The sequence below is a fragment of the Macaca mulatta genome, chromosome 20 (genome assembly GCF_049350105.2).
Source record: "Macaca mulatta isolate MMU2019108-1 chromosome 20, T2T-MMU8v2.0, whole genome shotgun sequence".
In the NCBI taxonomy this organism is placed as follows: domain Eukaryota; kingdom Metazoa; phylum Chordata; class Mammalia; order Primates; family Cercopithecidae; genus Macaca; species Macaca mulatta.
This window is the reverse complement of record NC_133425.1, coordinates 21,537,544-21,560,706: the sequence shown is the minus strand read 5'-3', so window position 1 is coordinate 21,560,706 and position 23,163 is coordinate 21,537,544. Positions and strand designations below refer to the sequence as shown.

Below are 23,163 nucleotides of genomic sequence, written 5' to 3'. Positions count from 1 at the left end.
AAAACCAGAATCAAACAGAGAAGTAGAAAGAGAGGGAAGAGGTTCCCTTCACACAGATACCCAACGGGGGCCAACTCAGACTGATCCTATCTTTTTTTTTTTTTTTTTTTGAGACGGAGTTTCACTCTTGTCACCAAGGCTGGAGTGCAGTGGTATGATCTTGGCTCACTGCAACCTCTCTGCCTCTCGGGTTCAAGTGATTCTCCTGCCTCAGCCTCCCAAGTAGCTGGGATTAAAGGCATGTGCCACCACGCTCGGCTAATTTTTGTCTTTTTAGTAGAGACGGGTTTTGGCATTTTGGCCAGGCTGGTCTCAAACTCCTGACCTCACGTGATCCACCAGCCTTGGCCTCCCAAAGTGCTGGGATTACAGGCATGAGCTACCATACCTGGCCCCCTGGTTTGTCTGTTTTAGAGACAGGGCCTTGCTCTGTCACCCAGGCTGGAGTGCAGTGGTGTGATCATAGCTCACTGCAGCTTCAAAGTTCTGGGCTCAAGTGACCTTGCCTTAAGTTCTGTGCCTGAGGTCTGCTCTGCCCTCTGTCTCAAAGGGAAATTAGCAAGTGTTGAAGAAGTGTGAAAAACACTCTTATAATTACTGCAAATACTTAGATAGCACTTATTACATGTTAAGCACTTTCCATACATTAACTCATTTAATTTTACAAAGTAGGTTCCATTATGGTAACCCCATCTTGCTGACCAGGGAACTGAGGTACAGATAATTTAGGTAATCAGTCCAAGGTCATGCAGCTAGAAAGTGGCAGATGTGGAATTCAAACCCAGGCTGTGAAGCTCAAGTCATGCTTCTAACCATGGTACTATGTTGTCCCTCTAAACTAGCACCAAACTGTGACCATCTCCATGAAGGAGTGAGAGCACTGAGGGGCCAGATTACTTTCTCATTGTGTGATTCTATACTAACAAATGTCCTGCCCTTGAAAGGCACCACCTAAAATCATAGGTCTCTGTCGCATATCTAGGGAAACACAGCTCTCTATCACATGGACACTAGATGTCACTATTTTCACCTTTCAGACTCAACCCTCTCCCTGGTTGGAAACACTGAGCATGGTAGACTTTTTTTTTTTTTTTCTTTTGAGACAGGGTCTCATTTTATTGCCCAGGCTAGAGTGCAGTGCCACAATCTCAGCTCACTGCCAAAATCTCAGCTCATTGCAGCCTCAGCCTCCCAGGCTCAAGTGATCCTCTTTCCTTGGCCTCCTAAGTAGCTGGGACTATAGGCATGTGCCACCATACCTTGCTAATTTGTGTATTTTTTTTTTTTTTTGGTGGAAACAGGGTTTCACCATGTTGCCCAGGCTGGCCTCAAACTTCTAGACTCAAGCGATCCTCCCATCTAGGCCTCCCAAAGTGCTGAGATTACAGATGTGAACCACCGTGCCTGGTGAGCATGGTGGACTTAATAATTCACCTTTCTTCCATCTGTGTTGATTTTAAAATAATGTCACGTTTTAGGACACAGATTTTGTATTATTCATACTTGAAGACACACTATTAAACACATTATGGATTCTGACTTTAGGCCATGCTGATTAGGTAACTCAACTAGTTCATTTGCATAGAGAATGGTAAGATCTTTGTGTTGGAGCAATCCTTTCCCTCTTTCCTTCAGGTTCATCTGCAAGGCAAAGGAGGCCCCAGCTGTGGCTGATAAATATAAGAATGATCCTGTGTACACCTGGGAAGTCATGCATTTTGATATAAAATTAGAGGAAAGATGCATGTCATCAACATCTGAACTCATTACAAGACTTCTTCAGAATCTCAAAACTCTATCAACCTTTCCTCATCTCCTGTAATTAAACTTGCTTTCCTGTAAGTGCCAGAACCTAAGTAAATCATGAGTATTTTTCTGATTGTTTAATTGCCAGCATTATAACTGGATTGTTTTTGACTATCATTTCAAAGGTATCATATTTAAACTCTAGTGTGGGTTAGATACATGGTTGTGCACTAGCCTTGCTTGAACATGGCAACCACTGATTGCCATTGTTTCCCTGTTAGAATGAATTCTGAGTTCTATACAATCCACTCATCCTCTTGGGAAGGCCCATTGAAGGTCAGCCTAAAATCGTAGTCTGGTTAGAGGTTTATTCTCCTATTATGCCCCATTTGTCCAACAGCACTTCCTGAAATGGATTTCTGAATCTAGATTTCAGGGAATCTCAAAAGCAAAGCAAATTTCAGGAAGGGGAATTTTAGAATCAAATGCTTAAGACTTCAGGCCTTGATAGCATGATCAGAGTCTTCACATGCTCCTGAATATTTAGTGACATGGCCAAATAGGCTATACAACTTCTATATAAACAGAGAGATTCTTCAGTCATTTCTAAAGGCAGAGGATTAGAGATAAATGCTTAATTAATCTTTTTCAGTCCTAGAATCCTATGAGAAGGAAGAAATCCCCAGAATTTAGCACATTCTGCATTCCCTGAATGATTTGTAGTATCACCACCCAGTTAAAGTGCCATGGTCTTTACCAGTAAGTCCTGTGTCTGGTTAACGTGTGTAACCAGTAATCCATTGTCTGAATTCTGACCAAGTCCATTCACATTCTTCTGCTTTAGTGACTTCTTTGAATCTCTGCCAGTGTTTCTCCTAATGCTACAAAACATAAAGTAATTTGATGAATGCCTGTGCACTGGGCATTGATTGGTTTGACATCCCCAGTGCCTCCTCTCTTTGCCTTAGTCCCTACAAGGATTCTAGAAACATTTTTCTGTGCAGTGACTGAGAAGGGTTCCTGCAGAGTCCTGATAAAATGTGGACTCCAGTTCCATGAGATATTTTATTATTTAGATAACTAAAGCCCTCAGGTGACTCTAAGAAGATTCAATGACCCAGTCTCACCCTCAGCTCCCATGAGCAAAATGCTGTTGCTGTTTTCATTTGCAAAATCAGAGAACTATGCTTACCAATGGTTTTCCAGAAGCATATTTTCTTGGCCATGGAAGACGTGACTAGTTTGTGTAGCCATTGCAATAACACCCAATGCTTATTTTCCTAAAGAAGGAAAGAATACCAGAAAACAGGATAAATGTGGCATACAGAATAGTTTTGGGGGATATCTATATTCAGCACAACGCTTTTCTACATTTTTAAATTAATTTTTTTTTGAGATAAAGTCTCACTCAGTTGCCCTGGCTGGAGTACAGTGGCCCAGTCATGGCTCACTGTAGCCTTGACCTCCCAGGCTCAAGCAATCCTCCCACCTCAGCCTCCCAAGTAGCTGGGACTACAGGCACAAGCCACCATGACCAGCTATTTTTTTCTGTTTATTGTAGAGACGAGGTCTCACTATGTTGCTTCGAATGGTCTTGAACTCTTGGGCTCAAGTGATCCTCCCACCTAGGCTGGGATTAGAGGTGTGAGTCACCATGCCTGGCCATTTTTAAAAATTTTATAGACCAGGTCTTGCTTTGTCACCAAGGCTGAAGTAATGTGGTGCTAACATAACTTATAGCAGCCTCGAGCTCCTGGCCTCAAGAGATCCTCCTCAGCCTCCCTAAGTCATGGGATTGTAAGAGTGAGCCATTGTGCCTTCTTTAATTAATTCATTCAGTAAATACTTATTGAACACCTACCAGGCATCAGGCATTGTGCCTGGTGCTGAGGATACAATGGTGAACAAGATAAAGCTTTCTCAACTTCAACACTTTAACTCTTGGACCGGATCATTCTTTGCTGTGGGGGCCATCTTATGTTGTAGGATGTTTAGCAGCATCCTGGCCTCTACCTATTAGATATCAGTAGCATCCCTCCACACTTTTTCCCAATGTGACAATCAGAAATGTTTCCAGACATTGCTTAATATCTCATGGACAGCAAAATTGTCCCTAGTTGTGAACCACTAAGATAGACATTGTCCTTGTCCTCCCAGCGCTTATATTCTACAGGGGGAGACTGATATTAAAAAACTAAATAAAATAATTACAAATTGTGGAAAGTGCTGAAGGAACTAAAAGCATGTGATAGGAAGTAATCAAGGGGCCAGGCACAGTAGCTTACGCATAGCTATAATCCCAGCACTTTGGGAGGCAGGCTGAGGCAGGAGGTCACTTGAGGCCAGGAGTTCAAGACCAGCCTGGGCAACCCAGTGAGACCCCATCTCTATAAACAAAATAAAGATATATTTGCCAGGTGTGGTGGCATGTGCGTGTAGTTCCATCTACTTGGGAGGCTGAGGCAGGAGGATTGCTTGAGCTCAGGAGTTTAAGGCTGCAGTGAGCTATGATCATGCCACTGTACTCAATCCTGGGCGACAGAGGGACATTCTGTCTCTAAAAAATAAACAAAAATCCACACCCAAATCCAATGTTACACCCCCTTTTCTCCCTCCTGCTTAAAACTGACCAAAGCCTTCTCTATGTCTAGGATGAAGACTGAGATCCTTCAGATGGCAGCTGAGGACCCTCAAGGTCTGGCTGCTCCCACCTACCCCTCTAGATTTCCCACTTCACCACTGCTCTCCTCTGTGTTCCACAAGGGCCTCCCTTTCCAGTTCTTGGAATTCTCTAGTTCCTTTAACCACAGGGCCTTTTCATGTGCTGCTTCTTTGCTCTGGAGCATTCTTCTCCTTCTCCCCTACCCTAATCATCTTGACATTTTAGCCCAGATATCATTTCCTCCAGGAAATCTCCAGCATCCCATTCTATTTCGGTTTCCTTTGTTTTATACAGACTTTCATAGAACTATGCTCTTTTAGGGCAGGTATCTTAATTTGGAATGATACATTCATTAGTGGGATTTTTAAAAATTTGTGTGTCTCTCCCCTTACACTGTAAGTTACATAAGAGCAGGGACTGGCAGACACTCGATAAATATTTTGAGAAGGAAAGGTGAAGGGCCAGGAGGTTGGAAAACTCCCTTGGTTTTTTTTTTTTTTTTTTTTTTTTTTGAGACGGAGTCTTGCTCTTGTCCCCCAGGCTGGAGTGCAGTGGCATGATCTCGGCTCACTGCAAACTCCACCTCCTGGGCTCAAGTGATTTTCCTGCCTCAGCCTCCCACATAGCTGGGATTACAGGCTCCCACTACCACGCCCAGCTAATTTTTGTATTTTTAGTAGAGACGGGGTTTTACCATGTTGGCCAGGCTGTTCTCAAACTCTTGACCTCAGGTGATCCACCTGCCTTGGCCTCCCAAAGTGCTGAGATTACAGGCGTGAGCCACCATGCCCAACCTGCCTTGGTTCTTGAATTTCTAATTATATATGCCAGGCACGTGTGAGACATGACTTTCTGCTCTTGGGTTCCATGAGATACCCATGAGATACTGTTTCTTAGAATTCTCTACCTTTTTTTGCTTCAGCTAGCTCCTTTAGCTTTCTGTTATTTGCAACCAAAAAAAATACCAGCTAAGACACAGCAAGTGAGAGACTCTGAATAAAGTTGCAGCTTAAACATTAGAGTGTGTGTTCTTGTGAAATCATTAAATTACACAGCCTAATAATGGTTTGGCAACTTGCTTTTCTCTTTCAGGTCTTTAATCTTTTATTCAGAGGATGTTTTGTTTTCTGGGAAGCACCACGATAATGTGGCAATGCTTTAAAACACACACACACACACACACACACACACACACACACACACACACACACGGCTTTACTTCAGCAAGCTGTCCTGGGAGACTCTAATGGCAGAGACTGTTGAAGTAGAAATGCCTCATGAACACTGGCCGCCCCGTAGTGTCTCACTTCCCTCTTTCCAGTCAGTGATTAACAGCTCTTAATGAATTCAGAGGACTGCATAACTAGATTCTGGGGTGACTGGTGCAGGCTGATGGAGAAGAGGTTGAAATGCATAAAAATAACAAAACAAAATAGTGCTCCAGAAAGAGCATGGGGCTGGGTGCAATGGCTCATGCCTGCAATCCCAGCACATTGGGAAGCTGAGGCAGGGAGATTGCTTGAGCCCAGGAGTTTGAGACTAGCTTGACCAACATAACGAGACTCTGTCCGTACATTAAAAAAAAAAATTAGCTGGGCATGGTGGTGTGCACCTGTAGTCCCAGCTACCGGGGAGGATGGAGTGGGAGGGTCACTTGAGCCCAGGAGTTTGAGGCTGCTGTGAGCTGTGATCTCATCACTGCACTCCAGCCTAGGTGATGGAGTGAGACTCTGTCTCAAACAAACAAAAAAACAAACAACAACAACAACAACAAAAGTGCTGAACCTTTGGTTTCTTCATCTTCAGAATGGAATGGGGACAGCAGTAACTGACCTGCCTACTTCAACACCGTTATCAAGAGGATCAAATGAAATTGAGAAAGTAGAAGTGCTTTGTGAAATACGAAGTACTATAAAAATGCAGAATGCCAGCTGGGCGCGGTGGCTCATGCCTGTAATCCCAGCACTTTGGGAGGCCGAGGCGGGTGGATCAAGACCATCCTGGCTAACATGGTGAAACCCTGTCTCTACTAAAAATACAAAAAATATTAGCCAGGCGTAGTGGCAGGCGCCTGTAGTCCCAGCTACTTGGGAGGCTGAGGCAGGAGAATGGTGTGAACCCGGGAGGTGGAGCTTGCAGTGAGCTGAGATTGCGCTACTGCACTCCAGCCTGGGTGACAGAGCAAGATTCTGTCTCAAAAAAAAAAAAAAAAAAAAAAAAGTAGAATACCATAAAATGTGGGCTGCATCTTCAAGCACTTCAGCATATGACATGAAAACAATCATGTGTTTCATGAACATTTATAGAGCGCTCACTGCGTGCCAGAGAGAACAGGTGTTGGGGAGATAGACATGAACAGGACGCAGCTCTTTCCCTTAGGCCTTTGCTCAAATGAAATCTTATTAGAGAGGTCTTCTGTGAGTACTTTAACTCAAACGGCACCTCCTCCACCTGCCTTTATCTTTCCCCACAGCATGTTTCACTATATATATTCACTTATTTACTTATAAGTAAATACGTTCTATATATTTACTTATTTACTTGTTTTATAATTTCTCTATATTTAGTTACTTACTGTTTGAACCTCTGCACGCCCCTCCCACATAAACACAGTAGAAGTAGATCCATTTGGGCCAGGACAGTAATGTTCACTGCTAGGATATTTTTGCATAAAATAGAGTTTAGAACATAGTAGCTGCTCAAAAAACATTTGTTGAATAAATGCATTCAGAGCAGGTCCAGAGTTTAGGCAAAGGTGAGCTGAATTACACTGGGGGGTGATTGCAGGAGAGGAAAAGAACAAACCAGTCCATGGCAGATGGCATTTTGGTCCAAGGGAGAGAGGGAACCTTGATTATTGGGTGAAAATAATAATAATAATAATAATAATAATAGGAGTCTTTCCTGAACCCCATTCACTGTCCCCAGTCCCCCAGGGAGGAAACCACTCCTCTTGTGGAAGTCCTCCTGTTGCTGTCCCTTCACTTTGTCATATGGAGTTGTCATGGCCTGTCTCCCAGACCGGCTCCATGACTTCCTTGTCTACTGGCACCCCCAGCATTTAGCCCAATGCTCAGCATGTAGGGAGTGGACGCTTCACACCCCAGGCTACCTCAATCTTGTCACTCAGTCCAGAGCTTAGCATCTGGCCTCCCCCACCCCCTCTGTCACCACCCCTGTCAACCCTGATGACGCTCACCCTCACCTGTATTTCTTCATTTACTTCTCCATCTTTAGGAGAAGGGTTCCTGGCACTCCAGGGCCTTGCTTCTCCTAGATCTCACTTCTGGTTTCTCCAAGCTCCTCCAAGCAACTCAGCAGTGAAGCTTGCCCTGTGGGAATGTGTTAGCTGGTCTCCAAGGTAACAGACTGCACCACTGCAGCTCGGGGCAGGGAAAGGGAAAGCCTTCTTCATTCCAGGGAAGAAGTCATCGCTGTGTTGTTGATAACCACTTCTCCCAGGTCACTCTGCTTTTCTCCACCTTCACGAAAACCTGGAAGCAGGATTTAGACCTTTTTTCAAATTTCAGAACCTCTCAGTCAGCATGGAACTATGGTTTAGGCCAGTAAAGCCCTGGTGCCTGTGGCCTTCCTGTGGTAGGAACGGAGGAAAGTTTCCAGAGAACTCTGCCACGTGTGGCAAAGGTGGTAACTTTCTCTTCCTCCTCAGATTCTCTTGGGTTCCCTGAACACAATCCCTGGGAGAGGTCAGACAGTGCCCTATCCCTACCTGGTCCAGCCCCACCTAAACCTGGCTAATACAGCCAAGCTCAATGACCTCTTTGCATCAGAAGAGATCATCTGCCATAGTGGTTCCTAAGCCCAGGTGCCCATGAGAATCACCTGGATTGTTTGCTAAGAAAACATTCCCATTCAGGAGATTGATTCAGAACTGTGAAAAGGTGTGGGAATGTGCATTTTTAACAATGGCCCCAGGTGATTATGATGTAACTAGTTCTTGGCCCATAGCTGGGAACCTCTCTAAACCCTTCTTTTATAGCGGTCAAAAGAGACAAAGTAATTAATGTCTCCGAAGTCAACCAACTTGCAAGCTGCTAAAGGATCTGTAGTTAGTTTTTCGAATCCAGGATATTTCTCAAATCAGTTTTCACTTTCTGAGAGTTTTATAAGTTTTATAAACTTTTATCAGTTAGAACATAAGGTTGGGTGGTGGCTTATGTCTGTAATCCCAGCACTTTAGGAGGTTGAGGCGGGAGGATTGCTTGACGCCAGGAATTTGAGATCAGCTTGGGCAACACAGTGAGACTCCGTCTCTACAAAAATAAAATAAAATAAAAATTAGTCAGGTGCAGTGGCTTGTACCTGTAGTCCCAGCTACTTGGAAGGCTGAGGTGGGAGGACTGCTTGAGCCCAAGAGTTCAAGGTTACAGTGAGCTATGATCGCACCACTGCACTCCAGCCTGGGCTACAGAGCAAGACCTGTCTCAAAAATAAAGAACATATGCCACCTGTGGTAGTCATCATATGGTAGGGAACACCCTTCAGATGTTGACCGCAGCAGCCATGCCTATAGGCCAGGTCAGAAACAACCAACATGCTCAAAATAGAAACTGCTTATTAACCACTGGTCACGAGGGTTGAGAACACCATGTATAAGTCCATGGCATTTGTTATGTGGCCAGCACCAATAAGGCAGAAAATGAGGAAGATCAGAAAGAGGTAAGGAGGTCCCAAGGGGCTGTGAGCAACCAATGGCTACTCTGTGAACAAGAGATGAGGGTCCTTGTGCCCATCTTGATGGAAATTTTGGGTGGAAGGGGCTGGCTAATTTTGACATCTTTTTTTCTTTTAGGCATGGGAACCCCAAGCAGGTCATCTACCACCCTCACACCTTTCTTTGCTTCCTGGATATATGGGTTTTCAACGCTGTGCATAGAAGTAAAGTCCAACACTGGAAACTCTTTGTTTCTGCTTTCTTCTACTTGAGCCTACACAACACACATTCTGAATAGATCTCTGCCAGGTGGATAAAGCAGAGTAAGCCTTTCAGGCTGTAAGACCCATCAAGAGGAAAGCTGTGTGGGTACCATCTTTCTTGGCTCCCTTCAGGATGCAGATCATGACGACACCCATGGAAAGCATCAGAGCACAACAGACATTTCTCCTACCGTAGGCTCTTGGAAATGGATCAGTGTCAACTCATCTCTGGTCTTTTATTTAGGAGCTCTAGCGTGGTCCCATTGCCCAGGAGTATGGTGGGATATATCTTTCAGATATTAATTTGTTTTGCCTTCTTTCTTTCCTCCATTTCAAACCAGGAGCAGGTGCTTTGGGTTGGGTTGAGAAGCAGTAGCCTGAAGTAACTTTTTCTGTCTTTTGTAAAAGCCTAAGCTAACGAAAAGATTAAAGTGACATGCCAAAGCAGGGGAGGTGAGGAATGTGTTTAATGTCATGAGGAAAGTGGGAGTGTAAAGATTATTTCAGTTAAAAGAGACAGAAACCCAACTCAAACTGGTTTAAGGAAAAAAAGGAATTTATTTTCTTAAATAACACAAGAATCCAGGGATAGTTCTGGCTTCAGGGATGACTTGATCCAAAAGCTAAAGTGATGTTAACAGAACTGTCTTCCTTTCTCAGTTTCCTTTCTTCTAGGATGGCTTCATCAGGAGGCTCTTCAGGTGTGGCTGCCAGCAGTGCCAAACTTTTCCCCTACAACTGAGCAACTCTAAGAGAAGAACACCTCTGTCCAGGAGTTCCAGCAAAGTCCCAGGCTGGTCACATGCCATGCTAATTTCTGAATCTGTCACGATGACTCCGGCCAAGCCTGGCTTCTGTGTCGAGCTCTGAAGCCAAGAAGGTGAAATCGGCTCCATGAAACCACATGACCTGAGGTAGGAAAAGAACAATTTTTCCAAAAAGAAAGAGCCTTTTTTTTTTTTTTTTAAACCAAAGGGACCATGGTGCTAGGCAAACATGCCTCTCAGGAAAGTCAAAATTCTCCCAGACAGATTAAAAAAGAAAAAAATCAGAGACCTAAAAATCAGAGGGAGTAGAGACTTGTTCCATGTTTGGTGGCAATACTTTGGTAAGATGGCAATCTCTAAGAGAAAGTGGGTCCTTGGTGCATTCTGGGAAGAGTCCACAGACACAGGAGTTCCCAGCTCACCAAAGTTTATCATTCCCCAAATGTGAGACAAACACAGTAAAACTACTGCCTCATTTAGCCTGTGACAATTGATGTCTCAGCAGTAACATGTAGACAGATGATCAACTAGTGGGTGGCAGCGGGGGTGGGGCGGAGCTTCCAAATGTTCGAACCATGAACTTCTGTACACCTTTTTTTTTTTTTTTTTGAGACGGAGTCTCGCTCTGTCACCCAGGCTGGAGTGCAGTGGCCGGATCTCAGCTCACTGCAAGCTCCGCCTCCCGGGTTCACGCCATTCTCCTGCCTCAGCCTCCCGAGTAGCTGGGACTACAGGCGCCCGCCACCTCGCCCAGCTAGTTTTTTGTATTTTTTAGTAGAGACGGGGTTTCACCGGGTTAGCCAGGATGGTCTCGATCTCCTGACCTTGTGATTCGCCCGTCTCGGCCTCCCAAAGTGCTGGGATTACAGGCTTGAGCCACCGCGCCCGGCCTTCTGTACAACTTAAGAGTACTCCAATAACCAATTAATTCCTACCAGTCCAGTAGAAGGGATCCAGTTGAGTTTTAAGTGCTTTGGGAGTAGGGGTGAGGAGCAGCTGGTGTGGGAAAATTTCCCTGGGTGCTGGAATCCTGAAAGGGCCCCAATAAAATCAATGCCCTCATCTAGCTTCATCCATCAAGGAAGTTGGCACTATAAAATACCAATGTGCTGGGGCATGGTGGCTCATGCCTGTAATCCCAGCACCTTTGGAGGTCGAGGCGGGAGGACTGCTTGAGGCCAGTTCAGGACCAGTCTGGGCAACAAAGTGAGACCCCGTCTCTACAAAATATTTTAAAATTAGCCACAAATGGTGGTGTGTACCTGTGGTCCCAGCTACTTGGGAGGCTGAGGTGGGAGGATGGTGGCCCAGGAGGTCGAGACTGCAGTGAGCAGCCAAAAACCAAACCAAAACCAAAAAACCGGTGAACAATGAATACAAAGAGAAAGCTCAACAATGAGGGGCATGATGGAAGATTAGACACAAACAACTTAATAAGTGGGAGGTTTTTCTTACATTTTTTTTTTCCTTTCAACAAAGTGGAAAGTGTTTCTAAATAGGGACCACCTTTTATGGTTGTTTGCATTCCACATCCAGAAGAAGCAAACCATAGATTTAGCTGCTCATGTTTGAGCCAAGGAATCATGCAAGCAGGACAAGTTATTTTTATTCCCTTTAGACCAGCCACACTGGCGATGCAGGACAGCAGGAGTCCTAGATCTGAAGTCAGGGAGCTTGGCTGTGAAACCCATATTCACCAGCTGCTAGTTACAGAACCTGGAGTAAGGTATTCAGCCTTTTAATCCTTCGTTTTGTAGTCTATAAAACACCACTCTGTACTTCACAGGTAGAGGATTAAGATGACATATGGGAAAGCACATAACACATGAATTTACTGTTAGTTTCTTTCTCTAAACGTAGAGAATGCCACTATTGTTTAACCACAGTGCTTTTGAAAATAGGAATTCCTTTAATAGTTGATATGCTTCAGTTGGAATGTCAGGTTATTATGACATTTGAGAAGGTTTTGTTACCCAAGGCCTAAGTTCACAGCAGCATTATCTGCAATAACAAAAAACGGGAAGCAACCTCATGTACATCAAAATGGGAAGACACATAGTTGATATGTATCAAATGGAATACTATGCATTTAAAATGAGGAAGCTCTATATTTACTGACATAGAAAAATCTACATCACAAATTAAGTCAAAAAAGAAAGCCACTGGGCATGATGGCTCCCAGCACTTTGGGAGGCCAAGGCAGGAGGAGACTGGGAGATGAGCCTGGTCAACATACTGAGACCCCCATCTCTACAAAAAAATTTGTTTTTTTAAAAATTAGCAGGCCGTGGCAGCATGCACCTGTAGTCCCAGCTACTTGGGAGGCTGAGGTGGGTGAATTGCTTGAGCCCAGGAGTTTGAGGCTGCAGTGAGCTAGGATTGTGCCATTGTACTTTCTCTAGTCTGGGTGACAGGGCAAGATCCTGTCTCAAAACAAAAACAAAAACAAAAACAAAAACAAAAAGCAGCGGCAGGTAGAGATAATATCTTGCTTTTGTTAATCTGATCAGTAAAATGTCTGTTAAAATGTTAAAACACCCGATAAACTGTTAACAATGGTTATCTCTGGAAGGTGGATTGTGGAGGAGGGAACTTTTTGTTTCCTACATTATTTTTGTGTTTTTCAAAAAAAATCTACAGATATATGTTATTGTAAAAAGAAAATCTGTGTCCTGGTTCAGGTCATAATTTCTTTCTCCACAATAGCACTTAAGGCAGGAAAAAGTTATTGATAACCCTGAAGGCAGAAACTACGTGAAGTATTGAAGTGGTACATGTAAGGGTGGGACTGCACCAAGTAAGTTCATTTTGCCGCTTACTACCTACCTCAGTAAAACATTTAGAAGATGAGGTAGTCAAAAGCCTTCTTAGATATGTGAGTTTTTAAAGAGCAATTTATTATGGAAAGGATTTTGATTCTTCAACTTCTTTGCATTTGTCATAGAGAACAAAGAAATGGAAAAGAATGAGAGTTTTCATATTTTTTATTTAAGAAAATACTTGAATTGCCTTGGACAATATTAAATATTTAAACAACATGAGAAAGAGTGCCAGAGGTCAGAACACAGTATTTACTTCACTGACTTGCCCTGACGGATAATGAATGAGGATTAATAGTGACCAAATACACTGGCCATATTTACTACAAGTGCCGTAAAATGGCCAATTGAGGACAACTGCGTCTAAAATGAGATGAAATCCTTGAGTCCATTCCTTTTAGCTGAAATGATTAAAACCAGGACCAAGTCTTTGCAAAACATGTCAAATGGATGGATGGCTTCAAGACAGCAGAGAACCCACAAGCTTGACGAGGCCTCCAGAGAGTTCACTCAGGATCAATGGGGTGCTGGCATCGTCCTGGTCCTCTCTGTAGAGTATCAGTGTTACAGCCCTGTGAGTTCAGTAGTAAAGGATCTGGAGTCCATAGGGAAATCCGAAGGAGGTCAATGGAACTGACATATTATATAGCCAAATACTTACCAATAAAGTGACCATCCTTATAAAGGCTGATTTAGGCAAGCCTCTGCCTTCAGAAAGAAGTTCACTGAAACAAACCTGGCAGATTGATGACTCTGTCTTTCAAATCTCCAGGAAATATGGTTTCATAATTTTCCTTTGTCATGGAGCCCCAACTTTAATTTTCATAATTCAGTGTATAAAGCACTGTGCCAGGTCTCTAGGGAGTACACAATGAGGAAGCCATATTCTTTGCATTCAAGAGTTTATACAGTTATACAAAAGCACTTAGTAATGACAATATCAGCAACTAACATTCGAATGCTTACTATGTGCTTGGAACTTTATCTCTTTTAAACCAACAATAGCCCCCTTAGGTGGGTAATATTATTAGTCCCATTCTACAGATGAAAAAACCAAGGCTCACATAAGTTACATGATTTACTAAGGGTCACACAGTTGGAATGGTGGAATTGAGATTTAATCCAGGCAGTCTATTCCTGTTTAGCAATTTCTGCTACAGAAGCATAAGCAAGAGAGACACAAAGCACAGAAGATTAGATATATTTCAAATATGGGAGAATCTTAAAACTGAGAGGAGGTGGTACAGACACAGCCGGGGCAGGGAGCAGGTTGTAGTGAATGTAGAATGGAGAACAGGCTGGTTCTCAGTAAGAAGGGAAGAGAAAGAGAGGTGGGAAATAAGACTGAACAGAGAGCTTGAAGACAGATCACAAAGGCTTGTCAAAGCTACGCTAAAGGAGTTTGGATTTCATTCTGTAGACAGTGGGAATGACAAAAATGTGAACACAGAAATGATATGCTTTCTTTTGTGTTACGAGTATTTGGCAGAATTGATTTGGATGGATCGGAGTGAATGGCTGTCAGTTGAAGGAAGACTGGTTCAATGGCTACAGAATATGAAAGTTGGTCTTAAGTTCAAGGCCCACATGTCAAAGACATTCTTTCCTATGTCGAGTGCTCTGCTGATATCTAGCTGAGTGACTTCGGAAAAGTCTGAGGCCTCGATTTCTTCACCTGGAAAGTGGAGATACTGGACATGCTCTTTGACATTTCATCCAGCTCTGAAATTTTATAGTCTTGTGAAAAATCTCTTCTTGAAATGTTATCTTGGGTGGTCTTAGATTGTGTGTGACTGGAACTGGGGCTGATTTGTAAAACCCTTGAATGTGCTTGAAAATACCAACCCACAGTGTTTTCTTCTCCTGGGAAAAGAACCAAAACTCTTAAAAAATATACATTGTGCTTTCTATCTTGAATACCATTTATAAATAACTACCTTTATTTTTGTTGCTGGGTAACTGTGACCCAGAAGAGTTGACTTTGCATAAAAGGAACCCAGAGTCCTCTAGTCTTGGTGTTTTTCCTATAATCTTCTCATAGTGGCTAGAAGAGAGATGATAGACGAATAAGTCAAAATAAGGTATTTCTGAACCCATGTTATTGTTTTTAAAGCCACTGTGTTACCTTTTCCTAAGGTATTACCAAATAGAAAAAGTGTCCCCTCCACCATAGCAGCTCAGCATAAATCTACCATTACAATTTCCAGTTGACCTATTCAATAATGTTTATAGAAAATAACCCTCCAAAAACCTCTAACCTGTGTTACAAATCAGGAGAAGATTTAGATGGTGTGAAGATAGGGTAGGGTGACCAACTCATCCTAGTTTGCCTGGAACTTTCCCAGACATAGTACTTCAAATCTCACCTCCAAGGAAACCCCTCAATCTTATAACCCAAGAACATCTAAATCTTAACATGTCTTAATCCTCCAATTCCCCACGAGGGTCCTCAAAGGGCCACATGAGGAAGAATCAGCAGCAAACTGTAAATATTTTATTATTATTCAGTTGGGCTAATCTTGACACCCCCAGAGAAAGCTATAGTTTAAGCTGTGACATGGTCCCTGGGCCTCTATATTTGATCCTCCAGCCCATACTTTAAGATCTTAAAAGCTAAGATCTTTTGGCCTGGAATAAGTAGAAACAGAAGACTGCAGCAAAGATGGACTTGGGTCTATGTGCAAGGAAGAAAGAAGAGAAAGATGGCTGACTTGAAGGCTTTGGCTTGGTTTCTCTCTCCTAGCTCATGGAAGCATGATGCAGAAGGGAAAGTCACATGTATGTGTGGTCTTTTATTGTTGAGTGACTTTTACGGGTAATTGTGGCCTAATCCATGTCCTGAAATATTAATAGCATCTCTTCTCTAGCGGTGAGCAAAGAGTGGGAGTGGAAGAAGATAGGGAAGGACCGCCCTCACCCCCCAATGGCAACAACAAAACCAACCCAAGAGGCATGGAAGTGTCACTTATGAATATGTGAAACCTCTATAAGAAATAAATTTTTTAAATGAAGCTTATTTCAAAGTAATAGAAGCCTTTTTAGTTTCTTTAGTAGACAATTTATTTTGATAAACTTGCTCAATAACAAAAATACAAGTGAAGAAAATTATGTTCATTTTATACAGTTGTATTAACAATTTGTTTTGAAACTATTAATTGAAAAATGTTATAACCAATTAGAAAACAATTCTTAATAAAGTTTGGGATAATATACAGACCTTGATCACAAACTTTAAAATCTCTTGAGGTGATACAACTAAAAGTCCTGTGTAGGGAATCCTACCTACACGGGCCAGTTTTTTCCTTCATGTTTTTATCCTTCAAAAATTTTCTGAAAGACAGTTTACTGTTTTGAATTGTGAATGTAAATTTAAATTTTTAAAGATCAAGTGGGTTGATAAAACAGTTACTACAATCAGAGTAACTTGTGGCTAGTAGTCTTTTAATAAAGACAAAATAAATGCAACATGTTCTTCCCATGAAGCCCATGATGCAAAATAATAGCTAACAGCATATGAAAAGTTAGTTTCCAATACTGTATTTTTCAGGGCCTTTCCTCTAAATCAACAGATTGCTTGTCACCAGGACTATTATTTCACTTAATAGATTAAACAGTGAATTCACAGAACATCAAGTGAGGATATCAAAGCTTTAGGCAAAAGGGTAAAAACCAATAGTGTTTTGGTCATCTAGAACATTAAAAAGAAAAAAGAGCCATCCTTCAAAACAGAACAAATGAAACAGAAAATAGGTTTATAAGAGGTGGAAGAGTCAGAAAAATTACATACACACATTAACAACATAGAACATGGATTACCTTTGGAAAGAATCATACTGAAATGTTTGCTTTTAATAAATTGAAGATTTTTCATGTTTACAGATGTTTAGGCATGTTCAATAGGAGCTTCCAAAAATTTCAAACTAATTCAGTCTTGTGCAAATAAAACCTAAAAATAATTTTCAGCAGATTTTACAGTGATATTCTTAGGTATGAGAAGAATGCACACACTCTTAAAAACAATGTAACAGACAAAAGTTTGACAAATGATTGCACCATAAAACAGTGTTTTATATACAGTTTATAAGATATGATTTCCTGCTATAAATTAATACTGTACTATATAGTACTTATTATAGTGACCTTTTTAAAAAGCAACTGCTGACAGTTGTCTATCTTTTCACTTATAGGATTTATAGAAATTTATATGAATGAGTCCATTTCAATGTCTGGTCTGCAAGAGTACAAAGACTTGACTTCACATACTACTTGACGGGATTGTTTAATCCTGGGTTAGAGTGCTGACTGGCTAGAGGGAGTTTTCCCCCATCAGCCCTGTATGCACTGGACCTCCAAGACAATGGTAAAATTAAAGACAATTTAATGGTTTGGGTAATAGATAGAAATAAAACCTTAAATTTTGTAATCTTAAATGCAACACCACCATAAGTGAAAGAAGTAAACAGTGGGGAAATTCTTAGCAGCTGAGAAACTTTCTCTCCCCATGCTCATGATCCAGTTAAAAATATTTTGAGAAACTATTTACAATACAATTCATCTTTTGGAAGAGAAAAGCTCTTGGTCACGTCATAAATTAATTTGAACCATACTTTGCTAACACTTTATCTCAGTGGTATATAACGGTGACAACCAAAGCTTTCCTTCAAAGTGATCCATTTGACTGAGGACCAATCAAATCACAATAGCAACTGCAATCCCAAATGTCCATAGAACATGTCCAGTGGTATTCTTACGCTTGACTAGACATCATAATACTTGGGGAAAAATAGCCTCCCTCAGGATCTCCCGAAGGTTTCTTTTACTCTGGGAAGGAAAAGTATGACATTCTCCCAGAACATTTAAGAAATGAACCACTGTGGTCGTCCATCTCTTTCCCCAATTCCTGAGTGAGCTCAAACACTGGGGCTTTCTTTCACAATAAAATATTGCTGAATTAACAGTAAGATGGAAGACTGTCAAACAAGCCAGTGTGAAATACATCAAGCACCTCCATTTCATAGTTTGAATATCTGAGGAGGTAGCTCCCATCTTTGAAGTAATCATTCTAGAACTGGTAATCTAGCTCTTAAAAAACAGTGCATTCATTTCCGCTTGTGTGAAGCACGGGCCACATGGGACTCTACTGATAGGGACATTTGGGTCACCAGTTCACTATAAAGAGGAGAAACTTAGCTCCACTGCCATGAAATACCCTCCGGTCCCACATTTCAAACAGATTATCTATAGCGTTCACCAGGAAAAACAAGCATTGATGCGAAGGCATGGAGATGTGGAGAAGAGAAATACTGTATTTTAAAACTGTGAGTTCAAGGGTTAGCTGCGATACTTCTTTTAGGGAAGAACTTAAAGCTGTTGGTTTAGTACAGCCCTTTAAAGTAAATGCAAAAATATTAGTTTTTAGCAAACAAAGGCATATAACATATAAAGAAAATATTGTATTGCTCAGGTTTTGGTAAAGACGTATTAATAATGCTTACAGATGAAAATAATGAAATTAGTGCTGTAAATAGCCAAAATAGCCAGATATTTACTAGTGAACTTCGTATTTATGTAAAGTTGTGTACCTGAACATATAAAATGCATTATTAATGTAACAGACTGAGCCAGTAGAAAAAGAATCTCTGTACAATAGACAACAGTTGCCAATAATTTAAATAGTGTCAGATTCCCCAAATTATAAGGTTTGACATGGTCTTACCTTCTGCTATCATATACAAATAAATTAACCCTACAAAGAATTTTTAGCTTAACTTAAAATCGCACCTAGAAAGGTATGGGATTGTTTGTACCTGTTACAAAAACCTGTTAAAATCAAGGGCTGCTACAAAGAATGAGGTAAACTGAAGACTCTCTCCACTACGCAGCCTTCAGATAAATGGCTTTTTTTTCTATTGGGTTCTAGGTTTGCACACCACAGTGTTTTGCTAGCAAAGCATTCAGAATTCTCTTCCAGGAACTGTTTGCATGTGTGTGTATATAAATTTACACACACATATACACACACACATATATACACACTGTATACTGCATCAGCAAAATATATATATTATATATATTTATATAAATATAAGGAAGATTTCCCCCACCCACCCACCCAAACCATGTGTCTTAGTGTTTGATTTTTTTTTCTTTTGTACACAGAGAAGAGGGAATTTCAGAATTTTTACATACATTTTAGCAAACAAGTTTTGATCTATTGGCTTCTTGGTGCAGTAATGCAACGGCAATCCATTCTGGTGCCAAAGGCTCATACTATTACAAGGAAGTTGTGAACACTAATTTCTTAGGAGGTGAGGCCAGCCCCACATGAACTTCTCTTGCATCCCTCTGGTCCACCATGATACATAAATACTTAGACTGTTTTTTTCCTCTAATGAATCATTAGACATTAAAAACGGAACAATAGAGTCACAAAGGGCCACATGCTTTTCGGTATAAAGCATTCTCCTTCTCTAGGTTGCTATCACAGTGCAGACCTGACTGCCTGAATATGCTCAGGAGATTTAGTCAATATTGTCTGTATTTGGTTATGGAAAAGGCTCTCCTTTTTTTTTTTTTTTTTAAAATCCAAAGTGCATAGTGAGAACAAATCAAAGTATTTTTTTTTTCCTTCTCAGCATCAGTTTCATCTGAGCATCTTCCCATGAGAGGGCTGCTCAGATGCCTCGCCTTTGTCCTCTCCACCCTCCAAAAATAAAAAAATAAAATAAAATAAAAAATAGTAAGAGTCAAGCAATTTAGACATTCATCAGCCTGGTAAACAAACTTTGCCAGCAAATAGAAGTCCTACTATTGTAAAGAAAATTGATAAGACAAAAAGTACATATGATGACCCAACTACTGTGTTGTTGGGTAATTTATAAGGTTGACCTCCGACTTCATTGATGTAAAATCCTATTGGAAATATTAGGGCAGCCATACAGAAAAGGATCACTGTAAAACAAACCAAAACACAACATTAGTAACACGGTTTGGTGATCTGAAAAACAATGAAAATTTGGCACAAAGGAAGCTTATAAGAAGGGTTGGCCAAAGCTGTTAAAACATGGGCCACTTGTTAAAAATTTGTATATATTACAGGTCACATAGTATCCCTGAAGCCTAACAATACAGTAAAAGCTAGGTTAGCCTTTTATGTAAGTTTTAGGACCATTCTGAATATCAGGATTAAGAAAGTCCTTCTCCAAACCTAACAAATCCTCATAAATATGATTCCTAGCCATTTACAATAGTAATTAAGGGCACTAGCTAGAGTCAGATAGGCGGTCAATTCCAGCTCCACTGCCTACTAGCGGTGTAATCTTAAGCCTCCGGTTCCCTTCTGAAAATGGGGGAAATACTAGAAGGCTAAATAAAATAATGTCTAGTCCCTGACACAGTGCCAGGTAATAGTAAGTGCTGAATGAGTGCTGCATACCATTATCACCATAGTTACTATTTTGACAATTCTCTGTTCCTCTCCGTGTTAGGCAGAAGGAATTGGAGAAAAGGTATATATAAATAAGCACCACTTATCTTACTCTGATTTAAAATCAGCTAGTAGAGGCCGGGCATGGTGGTTCATATCTGTAATCCCAGCACTTTGGAAGGCTGAGGCGGGTGGATCACCTGAGATCATGAGTTTGAGACCAGCCTGGCCAACATGGTGAAACTCCATCTCTACTAATAATACAAAAATTAGGCGTAGAGGTGCAGGCCTGTAATCCCAGCTATTCAGGAGGCTGAGGCAGGAGAATCATTTGAACCTGGGTGGTAGAGGTTGCAGTGAGCCGAGATTGTGCCACTGTGCTCCAGCCTGGGTGACAGAGTGAGACTCTGTCTCAATACAAAAATAAATAAATTAAAATAAAATAAAACCAGCTAGTAGAAAGAACCTCAGATCTCTGGGATGACTAGCAAATTATCAGAGTGGTTATCTCTTATCATGGATAATATTCCAAAAAACAAAGAAGATAGGTAACCTTCTTTGAGTTTTGCATGTAAACACAAAGGAGTATATTATTTGTTAAAATGTTTCAAAAAGGATATCAGAAAACCCAGTGTCCGCGTAAAAGTGATTCCACAGTCCAGTGTTTGAGCAAATGGCCTGCTCCCCTGTGCTACCAAAGAAATGGTCTTCTTAGTGAACACAAACTATTTACAGATAGGCTAGCTTTTCAAAGAAAATATTTTTGCTTTTTGAAAGCGTATTGCTCAAATGTTCATTGTCCTTCAACTTTTTCTGGCAGAAATACTTCTTCAGTGTAATGTGAGGACAGATTACTAGTCACTGTACATGAAGCGTTGAAGCTTTCATTATTAACTGAATGAGTTTTCACCTCCAGGTGAAAACTATCCCCCAGAAATACTAACAGAGCCCTGGATAAACATTTCAGCTGACACTCGTCTCTACATTTTTTTGTGTTAACCAATCAACAAAACTTTCCGAGTTTTAAAAAAGTCAATTAGAAACCCTTTCCAGAAGGAATAACTCCAGCAATACAATGAAAAATAGTATTTGCTTAAGTAATACATCAGCTTAAGAAACAACAGCACTCTTACTTGCACCATTTAGGTAGATTATTTTATGTTATACAGACATATAACATATACAGACATACAGCTTATTTTGGGCAAATGACCACATCAAATAATATTGCATAAGCAAACTTGAATTTTTTTAGATGCCTACTACAGAACAAATGAAAAATTCAGGCATTACATTTTAAAGTTTTAGCCTTTTTGTTGCATAGTCAGCAACAAATAACTATTAGTGCTGCCAATGTCCACTTATCAGTGTGGTCTGTCACCAATTTCTAATGGTTCTATGGCTTAATATAGTCTGGTGAGTAAAATTAAACCACAATTTAGGTAATTATATGCAATCTAATTAAAAAAACAATAGGGCAAAATTATTGTAAAACAATTTTTTTCTTAATGTTGACTAATCTCAAGAAACAAGTAATTTAGAAAAGTACTTTAGGAATATGCAGATGTTAAATTTGTTTATTGTGTTAACATGCCAACTTTGTTCCTATCATTTCCTATTTTCTACTATAAAAAAGATCTATCCTTTATAATGGAGTAATCATTTTGCAACTATAGAATTGAACAGTTTCAATAGTTAAATATTTTCCAAATTTGTTAGAAAAGGCTTAATTACATTTTAAGGGAACAACGAAGTCCTGTTTAGTTTTAAACCAAAGGAAGCAGGCTCTCTATACTTCCTGCGAGCAGATTTAATGCAGGTGGATGAGTTTTTCTTTTAAGCTACTGTGAACTATTAAGTTACTTTAGATCTTAAAATATTATTAATGCTGATAATATCAACCTTTGAAGGCTGAGCTTTGGATCCTAAATAAGCTTGTAAAGACACAATTTTCATATTCTCCATGGCACAGATTTTTTGGTGGCGAGAGTCAGAAATCAGGTGCACTGTTAGATGAGGTTGGAAATTAGGGTGGCAAAGGAAAGAGCAAAGGCCAGACTTGAAGAACAGGATGACTCATCTTGGTTTCTCTTGCCCCCATAGGGAACCCCCATCATGTGGGGGCTCTTCTCTGAGACATATTTCTTCTCTGAGACATATTTCTCCACTGTGCACGGCCATCAGAAGATATCAACCTCATGTTATTACGAAAACTATAGCTTAACTGGAATAGAAATACATACAATAAAGTACATTTTTCAGGGGCGGAGTGGAAACACTAGGGGACGCCCAATTCCTCTCAGAACTGCCACCCCAGCCACTGGTTCTGGTACCAAAAACAATGTATTTAAAGAAGCTAAAAGCAAGGCAGCTCTATGCTTGCTTAAATGAAATTAACTCAAAGATATATTAAGTTTAAAAACCAAGATACAGAATAGTAGAAAAAATTTTATATAAATATGTATGTATGAAACACACACATATAGATATGTTTCTATGCATTGAATACCTCTAGTAGGAAACCCCAGAAACTGGTAAAAATGGTTGCCTCCAGGAAAGGGGTTAATGGGATGGCTGGGTGACAGGGCCAAATATGATTTCACATGGTTACCCTTTCACAGATTTTGAATTATGCATCATATGCACATATTATTTCAAAAAGTTATATTATTTAAAAAATAAAGGAAAAAATGCATTGCATTTGGGGGCAACTATATATACTTAAATATTCTCTGTTTAAGGGGAATGGAAAACAAAGATAATCCTAGTTCTTTCCCTTCACTGGGTCATAAGAATTTATAGCTC

The 23,163-nt window shown here is 40.7% G+C and overlaps 2 protein-coding genes across 3 annotated transcripts in view; both read right to left on the bottom strand.

Moving 5' to 3' along the window:
• VWA3A (von Willebrand factor A domain containing 3A) overlaps positions 1-7,627 on the bottom strand; it is a 62,458-nt gene extending 54,831 nt beyond the window's left edge. Inside the window, 4 exon segments of the mRNA XM_015125775.3 lie at positions 2,504-2,627; positions 2,939-3,003; positions 3,005-3,026; positions 7,614-7,627. Coding sequence (XP_014981261.2) covers positions 2,504-2,627; positions 2,939-3,003; positions 3,005-3,026; positions 7,614-7,627 — 225 coding nt within the window.
• Positions 7,614-23,163, bottom strand: part of MOSMO (modulator of smoothened) — an 85,911-nt gene continuing 70,361 nt past the window's right edge. Inside the window, exon 3 of one of the 2 annotated variants that reach the window (XM_077983501.1) lies at positions 7,614-7,902. In XM_077983501.1, the coding sequence (XP_077839627.1) occupies positions 7,820-7,902 (83 nt within the window). In that variant the 3' untranslated portion in view covers positions 7,614-7,819. Of the gene's footprint in view, positions 7,903-19,675; positions 19,884-23,163 lie in introns of those variants that run through there. The other variant, NM_001260737.2, reaches the window with a different exon arrangement.